Consider the following 12,584-nt stretch of genomic DNA (forward strand, 5'->3'; position numbering starts at 1 on the left):
ATGATTCTGTGCTTAGAGCCAAATCCTGCTTTATCGGGGGGATGGAGAGGGGCCGACCCCCGCCTCGCCTGGCCCCATTGGGGGGTGCATGCGGGGTTGAGGGGGGGGGGCGAGCGGGCGCGGGGGAGGCGGGGAGGGAGGGCGGGGGCGAGGCGGGCCCGGGGCCGGCGGGGGATGGCGCTCGCCGCTTTCCCGACCATAAAACGGCAGGGCCAGGGCCGGGCGGGCAGAGCGGAGCGGCGGCGCGACGGGGACCGGCACCGGCACGGCAGGGACCGGCACGGACGGCAGCGGCACGGAGCGGCACGGCCGGGCCGCCCTGCGGAGGTACCGGGGGGTAATGGGTCCCAGCCCCGCCGGGATGGGGCGGGAGGGTCCCCCCGGGGCGGTGCGATGCTGGGGACGGGGACCGGAGGGAGGGCTGGGGACGGCTCCGGCTCCCGCAGCCGGGGTATCCCCGTCGGTGGCTTTTTGCCGGGTCCGGGGATGCGACAGCCGGAGCGGGGCGGGGGGGGGAGCTGTCTTTGTGTCCGTCCCCCCCCCCCCCCAGCCCTGCACAGTGCCAGCCCAGCTGCAGCCTTCAGCTTTCCCCACCCGTGACAAAGGGGTCTGGCACAGGCGGGCTCCTGCCTGGTCGTCTTTAGCAGGGAAACAGCGTATCGACGAAGAAAGGGACCCAAAGCCGCTGCGGGGGGGCAGGATTTGGGGAGCTGGAAGCCGGGTGGACCTCGCTGATCCTCTTCCCGATCTTTGCGGTCTCTTCCTTGGCAGAGGTTCGAGGCGCTCCTTGTTCAAAACCCCTTCTCCCTGGGCATCCCTGCCAGCTGGGAGGAGGCGAGTGGCCATGAAACGCAGGCTCGGCTCCCCCCACCACCCAAAAGTGCCCACGGAGTTTTATCTTCGCCTTTTAGTTTCTCCCATATTCGCGTGAGGATCCTTTCGTGCTGATGATCCTTTAGTGCTGTTTCTCGGCTGCGGGACCCGTCCCCGCAGGGGGGGGGGGGGGACGGGGGGGACAGGCAGCTATTGCCAACTTCAGCGCGGTCCCAGGGCTGCAGTAACATCACCCGGGGGGGGTGGGCAGAGCTTCGGGCCAACCCCGGCAGGCAGCTGGGGATGGCGCAGGGAAACCCGTCTTCTCCCCCGTCTCCCAAATCCCTGCACGAAGCACGGTTTGGCCCGGCTGGGTCAGGAGCCTGTCTGCTGAGCCAGGTTTATGTAAGCCCTGATTTGCGGTGCCGAGGGATGCCTAAGAATCAGCTTGCCTTTGAGAAATGTATAAATACATGGCATCTGGCCCAAGGCTGTACCAGGAGCCCAGTTTTTGTCTTGTTCCCAGACCCTTGGAGAGATTCTGCCATCTCTCACCTGCTCTCAGCTTGGCCTCAAGTCTCTATCGAGTACCTTCCAGGAGCAGGAGCGCCAAAAGGCACTGTCACTCTGTCCTCTATAGTGGTATCTAGCGTTGTTTTGCTGGCAGACTTGCTGGTGCTCCTTGCGTGGGACCGTGAAGTCCCCTCCAGCTCACCGGCTCGGCAGGAGACACCGTGTCGTAATGCGGTCCTCCCTTGGCACGCTCGGCACCTCCTCCTGACCGACAGGATGCTGGGCCAGGCGGGTGGCCGGTCAGACCCAGGGTGGGACGGTCCTGCTTTTCCTGTTGTTAACATCAGTACAACGTCACCGCACCTTCCTGGGCAAAGGTGCTGAGCCCCATGACCAGGAGCTGGCTGTCGGGAGGGCCGACAGCAGGTGGACACGGCATGTTCAGACCACGGGTAATGCTCTTCCCTTCTTGTAGCATGGAAGGGAAGGCAGCGGTAGCGAATGCTGTGTATTCCAAGAGCCAGGGATTAGGGAGGAGAGCTGACTTCCAGCCCTCTGGAGAGACAGGGGCCTGATTCTGCACTGCTTGGTGACCCTAAGCGAGTGCAACCTGGCTTGGGACTGGTGGGACGATGAGCTGCGTTGGCTGGCAGGCTGAACGTTGGCACTCTCGCTGCTTTTTGTTGCAGGTGGGAAGGCAGCAGTAGCTCACTATGGCCCTGGCAGACAACGCGGGCTGTGCCAAACCCAGCGAGGACTTCCCTTTCCCCGAGATCATTGAACTCAATGTGGGTGGACAAGTCTACATCACCCGCCACCCCACCCTGGTCAGCGTGCCCGGCTCGCTCCTCTGGGAGATGTTCACCCAGAAGAACATCCGATCCCTGGCCCGCGACAGCAAGGGACGGTTCTTTGTGGATCGGGATGGTTTCCTCTTCCGCTACATCTTGGATTACATGAGAGACCAGCAGCTGGTGCTGCCCGACCACTTCCCGGAGAGGAGCCGGCTGCAGCGAGAGGCTGAGTACTTCATGCTGCCGGAGCTTGTGAAGATGCTGGCCCCCAAGCTCAGCAAGCAGAACTCGCTGGGGGACGACCCATGCCAAAGCGATCCGGAGGAGCTCTCCCCCAATGCTGATGCCACCCGCAACCTGACCTCTGCCAGTGCCACACTCTCCAGCGCCGTGGCTGGTGGCCCCGGGGGTGTTGTCACCTCCAGCGTAGGTGCTGCCGGCACCGACGTCCGCAGGGCAGGTTTCATCACCATTGGCTACCGAGGGTCCTACACCCTGGGCAGGGACAGCCAGACGGATGCCAAGTTCCGCAGGGTGGCACGGATCATGGTCTGCGGCAAGACCTCTCTGGCCAAGGAGGTCTTTGGTGATACCTTGAATGAGAGCAGGGACCCGGACAGGCCCCCGGAGAGGTACACCTCCAGGTACTACCTCAAATTCACCTTCCTGGAGCAAGCCTTTGACAAACTGGCCGATGCTGGCTTCCACATGGTGGCTTGCAACTCCACGGGCACCTGTGCCTTCGCCCATGACCAGACAGATGACAGGATCTGGACCTCTTACACCGAATATGTTTTCTATCGTGAGTGACACCAAAAAAACCCACCAACCCCACAAACCAAACACCAACTCTCCCTTTCCTTTTCTGTACTGGCTGTTGCCTAGAAGGTGGACATCCAACCCCCGAATCCCAGTGTCCCCCCTTTGCCTCCTTTTGAGTTTGTTGTTGGGTTTTTTCCCCCTTCCTTCCTCCATGTTGAACCTGTTCAGCTCTTCCTTGTAGCAACCAGTGACCACCAACCTTCTTCCCTCTCTCCGACTTCTGCAGTAGCCACCTGTAGCTCCCGACCCTCCCTGGATGTGTGGACTTGGACACTTATTGTGAACATGTTTTGGGGTGGGAAGGGGAGGGTTTGGGGTGGGATGATGCACCGGACTCTGCTCTGGGCTGGGATTCCTGCAGCTGGATGAGCTTGTCCGTGTTGGACACCGAACTGGGCTCTTGCGCCCTGCAGCTCCCTGAGAACCTGCTGCAATACCCTGTGTTTGATCTGCCAAGGGGTTTGAGCGAGGAAGCAATGGTTTAAGGAGATGGAGAAAGGTGGGAAGCGGAGAGGAGGGTGGGCGGGCGGGAAGATGAAGCCTCGCGGCACGGCTGTATTGCCATTAGCCCATGTAAGCAGCTTAGCGTTTAGACTGTCAGTGCTTGGGAAGGGTAGGTAAAGACGCACCCTGTGTTTGCAGGCCTGATTCAAAGCATCGCTGCTGCTCTGGGATGCCTTGGGGGGGGGGGGTTGGGGGGTGGGAGGGGGCAGATGCATACATGGAGGGAGGTGGGGGGGGGGGGGAGAAGCGGGGAAGGCTTTACACGCCGTAGGGTGTAAAATGCTTATACATCTCTCAAACTAGTTGGAGGGCTGTCAGAAAAAAAACCAAAAGTACCTTCATCTTTCTTTTGGAGAATGTGGGCTTCGGAGGGCTGGAGCTGGGTGGCTCCAGTGAGCGGCAGTTGGGCTCTTTCCCAGATTAATGGGAATCTTTGCCCAACATGAAAAATCTGTGCCGTTTCGGCAACCTCTTGCAAAGGTCTCTCCAACCGCAGCTCTCCAAGGGCCTGTGTTTTGGTCCTGGGGCTGGCTGCTGCTGCTGCTGCTCTACCACGCCTGGGCAATGTGTAATAAAGGAACAAAAATGACTGGCCTCCGTCGTGGTGTGCCGAGGTGCAAAGGAGGTGGTGCTTGGGTGCACCCAGAGGTGTTGCTGGAGCAGGACACGGGCAGGGAGCGATGTGCTTTAGTATATGGATTCAAATAAAGAGGAGAAGAAGGGAACCTTGTCCTTCCAAACCTTCCAGACCTTGCCCTCCTCCGACCCCCCCGGCCTCCTTCTTGAACCCAGCTGGACCCAACTGCAATGCAGCGCATCCCTGCAGGATGCTGATGCCAGAGGTGGGGTCCAGGTGCCTGCCAAGCATCCCCGGGTGATGCCTTCATCCCCATCACTCATGCAGGGCCTGGCAAACCCTGGCACAAGGGGTCAACCTGCCCATCTCCGTGCCAACACCTCCAGGAACTGTCGCAGTTGTCACCACAATGTCCTCAACCCTGCCTGTTCCTCTGCCAGTTCTCGGCTCCCTTCCACCCACTGTCCACCCCTGGTCCTCTGCCTCTGGCTGCTTCTTGGTGTGGGGAGCTAAAGGATCACCAAAGGGGCATTTCTCTCTGGGGTTCACTTGGGATGAAGGTTTGCAGCTGGTTTCTGAGGAGGTGGGAGGGCTGGAGTCTCCTGGCACGCAGGGCGAGGTAAAGCTCCGTAGTGAGGCAAGTCCCTCTCTGCTGGAGATGGGGAAGGCGAGAATGGTATTTTTATAACGGCCTGTTCCTCATTGTAACAGTGTTTTGAAGAGGAAACGACAACCAGCTTTTAAAAAAAAAAAAAGAAAAAGGAACTTGAGTTCTGTGTGGAGGGAGAGAGAGAGGCTGAAGGACAGAATTAAAACCTTTTGAATAAAGGGGGAGGGGACAGGCACTCCCTGTTTGCTTGTTTGGGTTTGTTTTTTTTTAACTAAAGATTTTTCTAATCATTATTAATTAGGGCTGATTGGAAAAAGAAATTGCTGCCTTGTGAGAAACGCTGGTGGTTTGAAGTTTGCTTTTCCCCTCTGGAATTGGACTGAAAAATTGATCTCACAGGAGGAAGCATTTTTCCTGAGGGAGAGACCATAACGGCAAAGCCAACATTGAGTTGGTTTTGATGTGCCAGGTTCTGTGATCTGGGCTGTTAAACCTCGTACCCCCAATGAAATACGATCAGAGCAGAAGAGTTTACTTTTGAATCATTTCAGAGTCTGACAGTTTTCATGAAAACTGATACTTTGTGGAAAAAAAATGTTTGTTGGTGTCTATCTCAACAAAAACACAACAAATTTGGGTTTGATTCTTTTCTTGGCATGTATCTAGTAATAGAAAGCGTGTCCTTTTGCTGCTGCCCATCACTGGGAGGAGAACCTGGTTAATTTGGTCATTACGAGAGACCATTTGTGGAGAAATGGTGGCATGGAAAAATATCTATTTGAGGTCCTCCTCCTCTGAGCAATCATGGCAAGTCCCTCGAGCTGGGCAAAAAAACAGCAGGGGATGGCTCTCAGTCTCCAGAGCTTCAGGGAGACAGTCCGGAAGGTGTTTTCCTGCTGTTGCCTGTTTTGCTGGCTTTTCCCAGGAATGTGCCTGGGTGTTTCCACATCTCAAGCTTCCTTCTGAACCACAGTGGTCTGTCTCTGGTTTGGGCTTGTTCAAAGCACCTAGACCTTCTTAGCTCTCCTTGGGCTTGTGGTCTCCCTTCAGGATCTCCCACCACCCAGGACATCCATAGGGACTCAAGGGAAGAAATAAGCCTCGTTCAGTTTCCTTCCCTCATGGATGTTGGACTTGGGGGTGATGTTTTTCTTCCCAAGAAGGTGGCCTGCTCTTCAGGCACTGATTTCTGCCATTGCCCAACTGGATTAAGTTGGTGTCCCCCATGTCCCCCAGCTAGCACTGAGGATCTTGGATCACCAGAACCTGTTAAAGGAGGTGGTGGCATCAGCCTGCTGCTAGTTAGGAGCTATAAATGAAGATTCTCCCCACACTTGCAGGCTCAGGGCTTTGGAGAGGCTCTGGCTGTCCCCAGCTCAGCTGTGGGTGGCTTTGCTCCAGCATAGGATGACTGGCACCTCGGAGGAAGGGCACATGTGTGGGCAGGCAGACAGTGGCACACACCTGGAGTAAAAATGGGCTGCATGTGCCTTGGGGGATTAGCCACGTTGTCTGCAAAAGCCCAGGGCCAGGAGGGATCCCAGTGATTATTTTAATCTGACCCGTGCTGAGCAGTCATCGGCTTTTCTGAGGGGAATCCAGAGGTGGGGACTGTCTGAGCTAGAGCTGGTCCATTCCCAGATGCCAGCCAACCTCCCACCTTGGCCTTGAGGATGGCTTTTAGGAAACTACAAGAAACCCACAACCTCCCCAGGGGTGTCTCTGTGTGGCAGCAGGTCCCTCGTGGAAGAGTGTGGACCATGGTGGGGCAGAGTGTCCTTTGGGAAGGCGCCCGGTCTCACTGCAAAGCTCAGCAGCTCCTCAGCTCACCAGAAACCAAGGAATGTTTTCATAAAGGGCTTTAAGCCTTCAAGGCTTGTTTTCTCTCCGAGGGGAAACGTAACTCACCCTTTCATTTAGAGATCCCCAGAAAATCATCCATCCCAAAATAATATCCCTCATTCAAATGAGGCAGAGCGTGAACTCGGCTGGCTCTGCATTCCCACCCTGCCCACAAATTGCTGGTTACTCGCTCGGCGCCTCGTTCTGCACAAAAACTGCAGGAACTGAGCTTTCCCCGTAAGGAAAAGCGAAATCCCATCTGTCTCCATCAGACACTCCTGCCACCCCGAGAGAACATCTGAAAACATTTTGTCTCCTCGGTCTGTCTCCAGCCCCTCTGTAAGGTGGGGGGGTTTCTTCTGGTGGCAGAAAAGTCCTGCCCTGCCCAGAAGCTGAGCTGCCCCTGTCCTGCCAGCAGCCAGGAGGCAAGAAGAATGGAGCAGATTGATACTGGAGGACTGGGAAGAGGACAAGCAGGGTCCTGTGGGGTCCAGAAGATGGGAGAGGGGAGACAGAAAACCCCATCCCCAGCCTAGAAGTCCCGACCTGAGAAGCCCAGGCTGCTCAGCTCACCACAAAGATCAAGACTGACTTGATTGCAGCGTTGAAATGGGGAAGGACTTGCTGATCAAGAAGCACGGAAAGGGTTAAAGCAGCAGTAGCTGGAAGCTGGAACCAACCTCTTCTAATTTGAAAAATAACCTCCCAAAAAGCTGCCTTTAACAGCGTGGGTATTCGCCACTGAGAAAAACTATGGGGGAGATGGGGGTTCTCCAATTCTCAGTGCAGAAACTGCAGCCCAGACTCTTTCTGTAGGAAAGGGTTTAAGAAAACAGGCTTTTAGGCTCAGTTTAGCAGCTGACACCGGGTGGCTGTGACGTGCAGGGGGTGAGACAATATGCAGAGCAGTGCTCTGCTCTGGCCGGCCATGGAGAGACCTCTGGGCCTCCTTCCTGGGGCCTGGGGAGAGGCAGGAGAGGGATCACAGCCCAGCAGCCAGTGTCTGCGTGTGCTGGGAGTCCCAGGAGCCAGGAGATGCTTGGGGCTGGGATGGGTGAGCTGTGCCGGCAGCTGGCAGAGAGCTGTGGGAGCACTTTGCCAAACGAAGCTTGTCCAACCTGTGCTGACAGCTTGTTCTGAGCTAGACCATGTTGGGCTTTGGGACGCCGTGCCGTGCAGATGGCTTTCTTCAAAGGCTCATGCAGTTAAAAAAGTTTTGCTCAGTTCTAGGTGGTGGATGGCTGGGAATCATCAAACCCCCTCACCTCCTGTACAGCATCTGCCTGAAATATGTTCCTGCAAATAGACTAAACCAGATTTCATCTAAATCATATCTGAGTCCGCAGTACATCCCCTGCATCCCAGATGTCTGTTCCCTCTCCCTCCTTACCCATCTCCAGGCTCCATAAGCTGTGATGCAGAGTCTGCTTTGCCAACAGCATCCTTAAAGGGACCCAAAAGGGTGCACTGGCCCCCAAACACCCCAGGGCAGCAGGACAAATGTGCCATCAGAAATAAATCCCCCCCCCCCCCTTCACAGAGCACAGAAAACTTAACTCAGCCCCACGTTTCCGAGACTCAGCCCGAAATTGGATGATGTGGCTCAGCAGGAGGCAGAGGAGCATGCAGCAATTACAGGGGATAAACACAGCTCTTTACTGCCTACCGTCAAGTGCCATCCTCTCTTGCAATTCTAATCAGGGACACAAAAAGCCTCTCCTGCCAGCAGCTTGGAGAAGAGCGTTTGTATGGAAAGCACAGATCACCTGGCTGGTGTTACTGGAGGAACTCTACAAGCCCAGCCTTCCCGGATTAATTTAGGAACTCTGGCAAAGGCTGATCGGTGATGGCCAGCAGGGATGGCCTGATCTTCGTGATCGCTGGAAAGAGCATCACGGTCCTCTCCCATCATCGTTTAGAGGACCTCTGTGGGAAGGCAGGGAAGAGGAGCACTTTGCATCCTCTTTCTCTAGACCTGAGGTCCTTGGCTTGTTCTCCCCAGCTGATGCTCCAGCTGAGTCCAGGCCACACGTGCCCGATGGGAGGAACCATATCAAAGCCACCACAGCAGAGGACAGAGTCTGGCACAGCCTGCCTGGGCCACAGAAGCTCAACTCAATCCCCTGCCCAGGGCCTTTTGGAGATCTTGATGGTGGACACCTCGGTGCCCACCTCAGGGACCATGGCTGGGAAGAACAGCCCCCTCCCACCACAAGGGTGGTGCAGATTTTTTGGGGTCATTTCACAAGTGGAAGCCAAGTTTCAGATGCGACTTCGGATGCACAGTTTGCAGGCTGCTCAGCCCTTTCCAAAACTGCAGGTCCCTTCAACGTTGAGGAAGCTGCCCCCAATGCCTAGATGGTTTTAGCTCAATTTCTTAAGCAGAAAGGTTTGTGTAACCTCACACAGTGTGTTCCTTCCCTTTTCTTAAGAGACCTGAATCTGTGGGCTACTTTCGCTCCACCCTGGCAGTGTTTCAACTATTAGGAGACTGCCAGTCGCGTGAAAATATGTTTTAGGGTATAGCAGACCTCCTCCAAATCCCCTCCCCCTGCCCAGAGCATGAGCTCAGCCTTTAAGAAGCAAAACTACACAAGAAAACAGAGTTTGTGGGCTCCCTGCCCTCTGCAAGCTCTGTGGGCAAGCAGCCTGCTGAGCCCGGGTGGGAGCTGGAGTGCACCAGAGTCAGGTTTATATTTAATTTACAGGTCATCTGTGGGGGCAGACCCAGGTACTGAGCAGAGCTGGAAGATCAAGGATGCTCAAGGCTCACGCTTTGAGCCTATAGAGCATCTGTTGCACCTCTGCCTTGGGCGGCAGCTTGCCTGTGCCAGCTCTTCCTTCAGCCCAGCACAGTTTGACCAAGACGTGGAGTCAAATAACCCCCAAGATTGGAGAGGTTAAGGGCAATCCCTAGGGCTTGGCGAGGCATCTGAGCCAGAGATGCACCTTGAGACAGGCAGATGTGAGCGCATTGCATTGTTAATGGAGAATAACCAGCCCCTGACCTGCAAAAGAGCTGCTTCATCCACAAAACCCTGCAGCAAATCTCTGCCTTTCACTTGGATCTGGTGCCTTTGACAGAAGGAGAAGTCCCTAATAGAGAGGTGGCAGGAGAATTACTGGGACAAATGAGTGGGTTTCTAAAAACAAGAACTTTTTCTTTATTTAAGGAAAGGGGACATAAAATCCAGAGTAAAGCTCAGTGGGAGGGCATGGGAGTCTTGCGAGCAGCCCTGGGGATTTCTGCATGTCCCATTGCTGCAGAGCCATCCCAAGAGCCAGCTCCGGGGCACGTAGCCACAGAGCCACCACGCCGCCTGGCCACGAGGGCCACCGGAGTGGGACAGGAAGGAGGGACGGGCAGGAGCAGCCCTGGGAGCTCCCAGCGCAGGGCAAGGGAACATTGCCATATAAAGAAGAAATAAAAACAACTGGCTCGAGGCTTTGCTGTTCCCCCTTCGCACTCCGTCAGCTCCTGGCTGCAGCCCTTGTCCCACAGCAGGACCGTGGGGGGCTCAGCATGGCTGGGGTCTGGCCAGTGTCCTTCCTCTAGAGGGGCTGGTGGACACTGAACATCTCTGCCACTCTTTCAGCCCCAGCATTTTACAGTTTCTCCCTCCCCACTCAAAACCAGGGCTGGGCACATGGCAAGGAGCAGTTTTGGGTGCTGCAGGGCTGGTGATACCCTTCAGGGGGGGAAGGAATGTCCTTGTCCCCAGGAAGAGCTGCCTGATAGGGCTAGCAGGGGCCACCACCGTCCTCCCCTGGCTGTATCCCATGAACAGGCACTGAGGAGGAGGAACCACCGTCTCCCCAAAAAGTCCCTTGCAGGTAACTTCACCCTCCACCTGCACAGCCTGCACCCCCCTTTCTCCTGCTCCCAGGATCCCTGGAGAGGGGTGGCTGCCCCCCCAAAACTCTCCCTGGGGGACAGGGACAGAGGTGGCACTGCCAGGATTCTCTTTCCCTGCCAGTGTCCCAAAAGATAGAGACTCCCCGAGTGGCGGCTGGTCCCCAGGGGTGCAGCTCAGCCTCCTGGGGAAGGGAGGGTCCTGCTGTGCCCCAGCTGGGGACTCCTCTGCACTGGTAAAAGTGCACAATCCCATCCCACCGACCCCAAATTCATGCATTTATGTGGGGGTCTGCTGGAGCCGGAGTGCTGCCCACCCTTGAGGCCACGCTTGGGGACCTCCACTAGCTGCTGCGTGGCCACCCCAGCCCTCCTGGCTTTCCTGGAAGCAGTGATTTTTCACTAGACGTTCAGCTTTCCAGTTTGTTTGGTTTTCAGTTTGGGGCCCTTTTCCGTGACAAGGGAGGGCTCAGAACCTAAAAAACCAAACAAAGGCATAAATGTTTAAGGCTCAAAGACAAAAAAAACTAAATAAAGGAAATAATATCTCCTTAACCCAGTCTTGTGCTTCAGGGCTGGCCAGACAGAGGGTGTTTATGGGTCCAAGATTAGCAGATACTTGTAGCCAGAGAAGCTGATGGCTTTCATGGTCCAAAGAGATGATGTCTAGCGAACCCGACGCAGGACTTCTGCCGGCTCCTCACACATCCAGGGGGCATATTGCAGAGGAAAAAGCAACAGGAGCAAGGGAATAGAGCAAGGATCCTCTCTGCACGTCCCTGCACAGCCAGGAGGGTCCGTGCTTTGCTGGATGCACCAGGCTCTGCTTCTCCTGTGGCTTAGGGACTGGTTGCCTCCCACTGTCAGGAGAAGCAGCACGGTGAGGGCTGGAGGCTCATCCTGACGTGGAATGGGGATGTTCTGGGGACAGGGATGAGCCCTGGGTTCTTCCCCGCCCTGCTTTGCTGCAGCCTCACCCAGCTTACCCTGCCTCAGTTTCCCCAACCTACAGACTGGCAAAACAGTCCTTTTTAGTCCTTACGGGGATGCTCTGCAGAGCTGAGCTCTCCCGGGGGGGACGAAATGGAAACCCCAGCACTTCCCTCCCCTCTGAGCCCTCATGAAACGCCTGCTGCAGTGCAAGGCAGGGCACAGCCCACATCTGCTCTCCACCGAGGAACCCCAAACCAGCAAGCATGGAGAGGACACTTCACCCCCTGTCTTAAAATAGCCTCCAGGCCCTGCAGTATAAATAAGAACCGCACCGAGTTACACTGTTTTGCCCCAGCTGGGGATCGCTTCCTCAGAGCTGAGGCTTTCAACCAAAAAAAAAAAAGAAAAAGAGTGATGCTCTAATCCTTCCCCTCTGCAGCAGAACAAGGGATTACAGCTCATTTAGTGAAGTCCCACTCGCCACGCAATCACGCCCTGCGTATATCTATTATTCCCATTACGCCCAAGTCTCCTGGTTAATATACTATTTTAATCAACTCAAAGGATTAAATGCTATTAAGGACCCAGGGGGACGGTCTTTTCCAGCTGCGAGCGGAGGGTGCAGGGATGCTGAGGACGGGGATGTGGCTGCCACCGTGCCCTCCCGGGGGCTGGTTGAGGGGAAGAGGAATGAGGGTGGCAGGGGACAGGGCATTCCCCTGCTTTGCTGGTAAAAGCAGCAGTTCAGTAGGTAGAGGCCACGGTTAACCGAGAGAAAAAAAAGTAAGAGACAAGTAAACAGGAAACTGTTTCGCAACCCTCCAGTCACCAACGCTTCCCCCATCCCCGGCTCGGCTCCACAGCCCTCTGCCACCAACGCTGGTCCCCAAGTCTCCCCAGGGGTGGGGTGTCTCCGCTGGCTGCTCCCCCGGTCCCACCGGGATCTGTTTTGCACGTGCAGTTCATCCAGATGTTGCGGGAGCGAGTCTGGCACCCCAAAAAGCCAGACCACAGCTCAGCTGGCCGCCCACCGTTGGGGGGGGAGCCAGCTTGCTCCCCGAGATTTCGCAGCAGGCTTCCACGGGAAGGGGGGGGCTGCCCAGGGCTTCCCATGTTTCCCAAGAGCTCCTGCCTTTACCAGGGATTTTGGAGCAGGCAGAGAGACACAGCCGCCCTGTAACTTCTTTTATTTTTCTGTAGAACTTGCAATTTTTTTAACATTCCCGTACAACGCAGCTGGGGCTGCAGCTTCTCATTTGTGCAAGTGGAAACGTCTCGTTTGGCTTCAGTCACTTTAATGGAGCAACTCCAAACCTGAAGAAA

At 56.0% G+C, this 12,584-nt stretch overlaps 1 protein-coding gene across 1 annotated transcript; it reads left to right on the forward strand.

Moving 5' to 3' along the window:
• The first annotated feature begins 228 nt into the window (after positions 1-228).
• LOC141464403 (BTB/POZ domain-containing protein KCTD12-like) lies at positions 229-4,759 on the forward strand. Its single transcript, XM_074147297.1, has 2 exons — positions 229-327; positions 2,016-4,759. The coding sequence occupies exon 2, from the start codon at positions 2,040-2,042 to the stop codon at positions 2,928-2,930; it is 891 nt and encodes a 296-aa protein (XP_074003398.1). The 5' UTR covers positions 229-327; positions 2,016-2,039; the 3' UTR covers positions 2,931-4,759.
• Positions 4,760-12,584: the final 7,825 nt, after the last annotated feature.

Source organism: Numenius arquata, chromosome 5, assembly GCF_964106895.1.
Source record: "Numenius arquata chromosome 5, bNumArq3.hap1.1, whole genome shotgun sequence".
Classification (NCBI taxonomy): Eukaryota; Metazoa; Chordata; class Aves; order Charadriiformes; family Scolopacidae; genus Numenius; species Numenius arquata.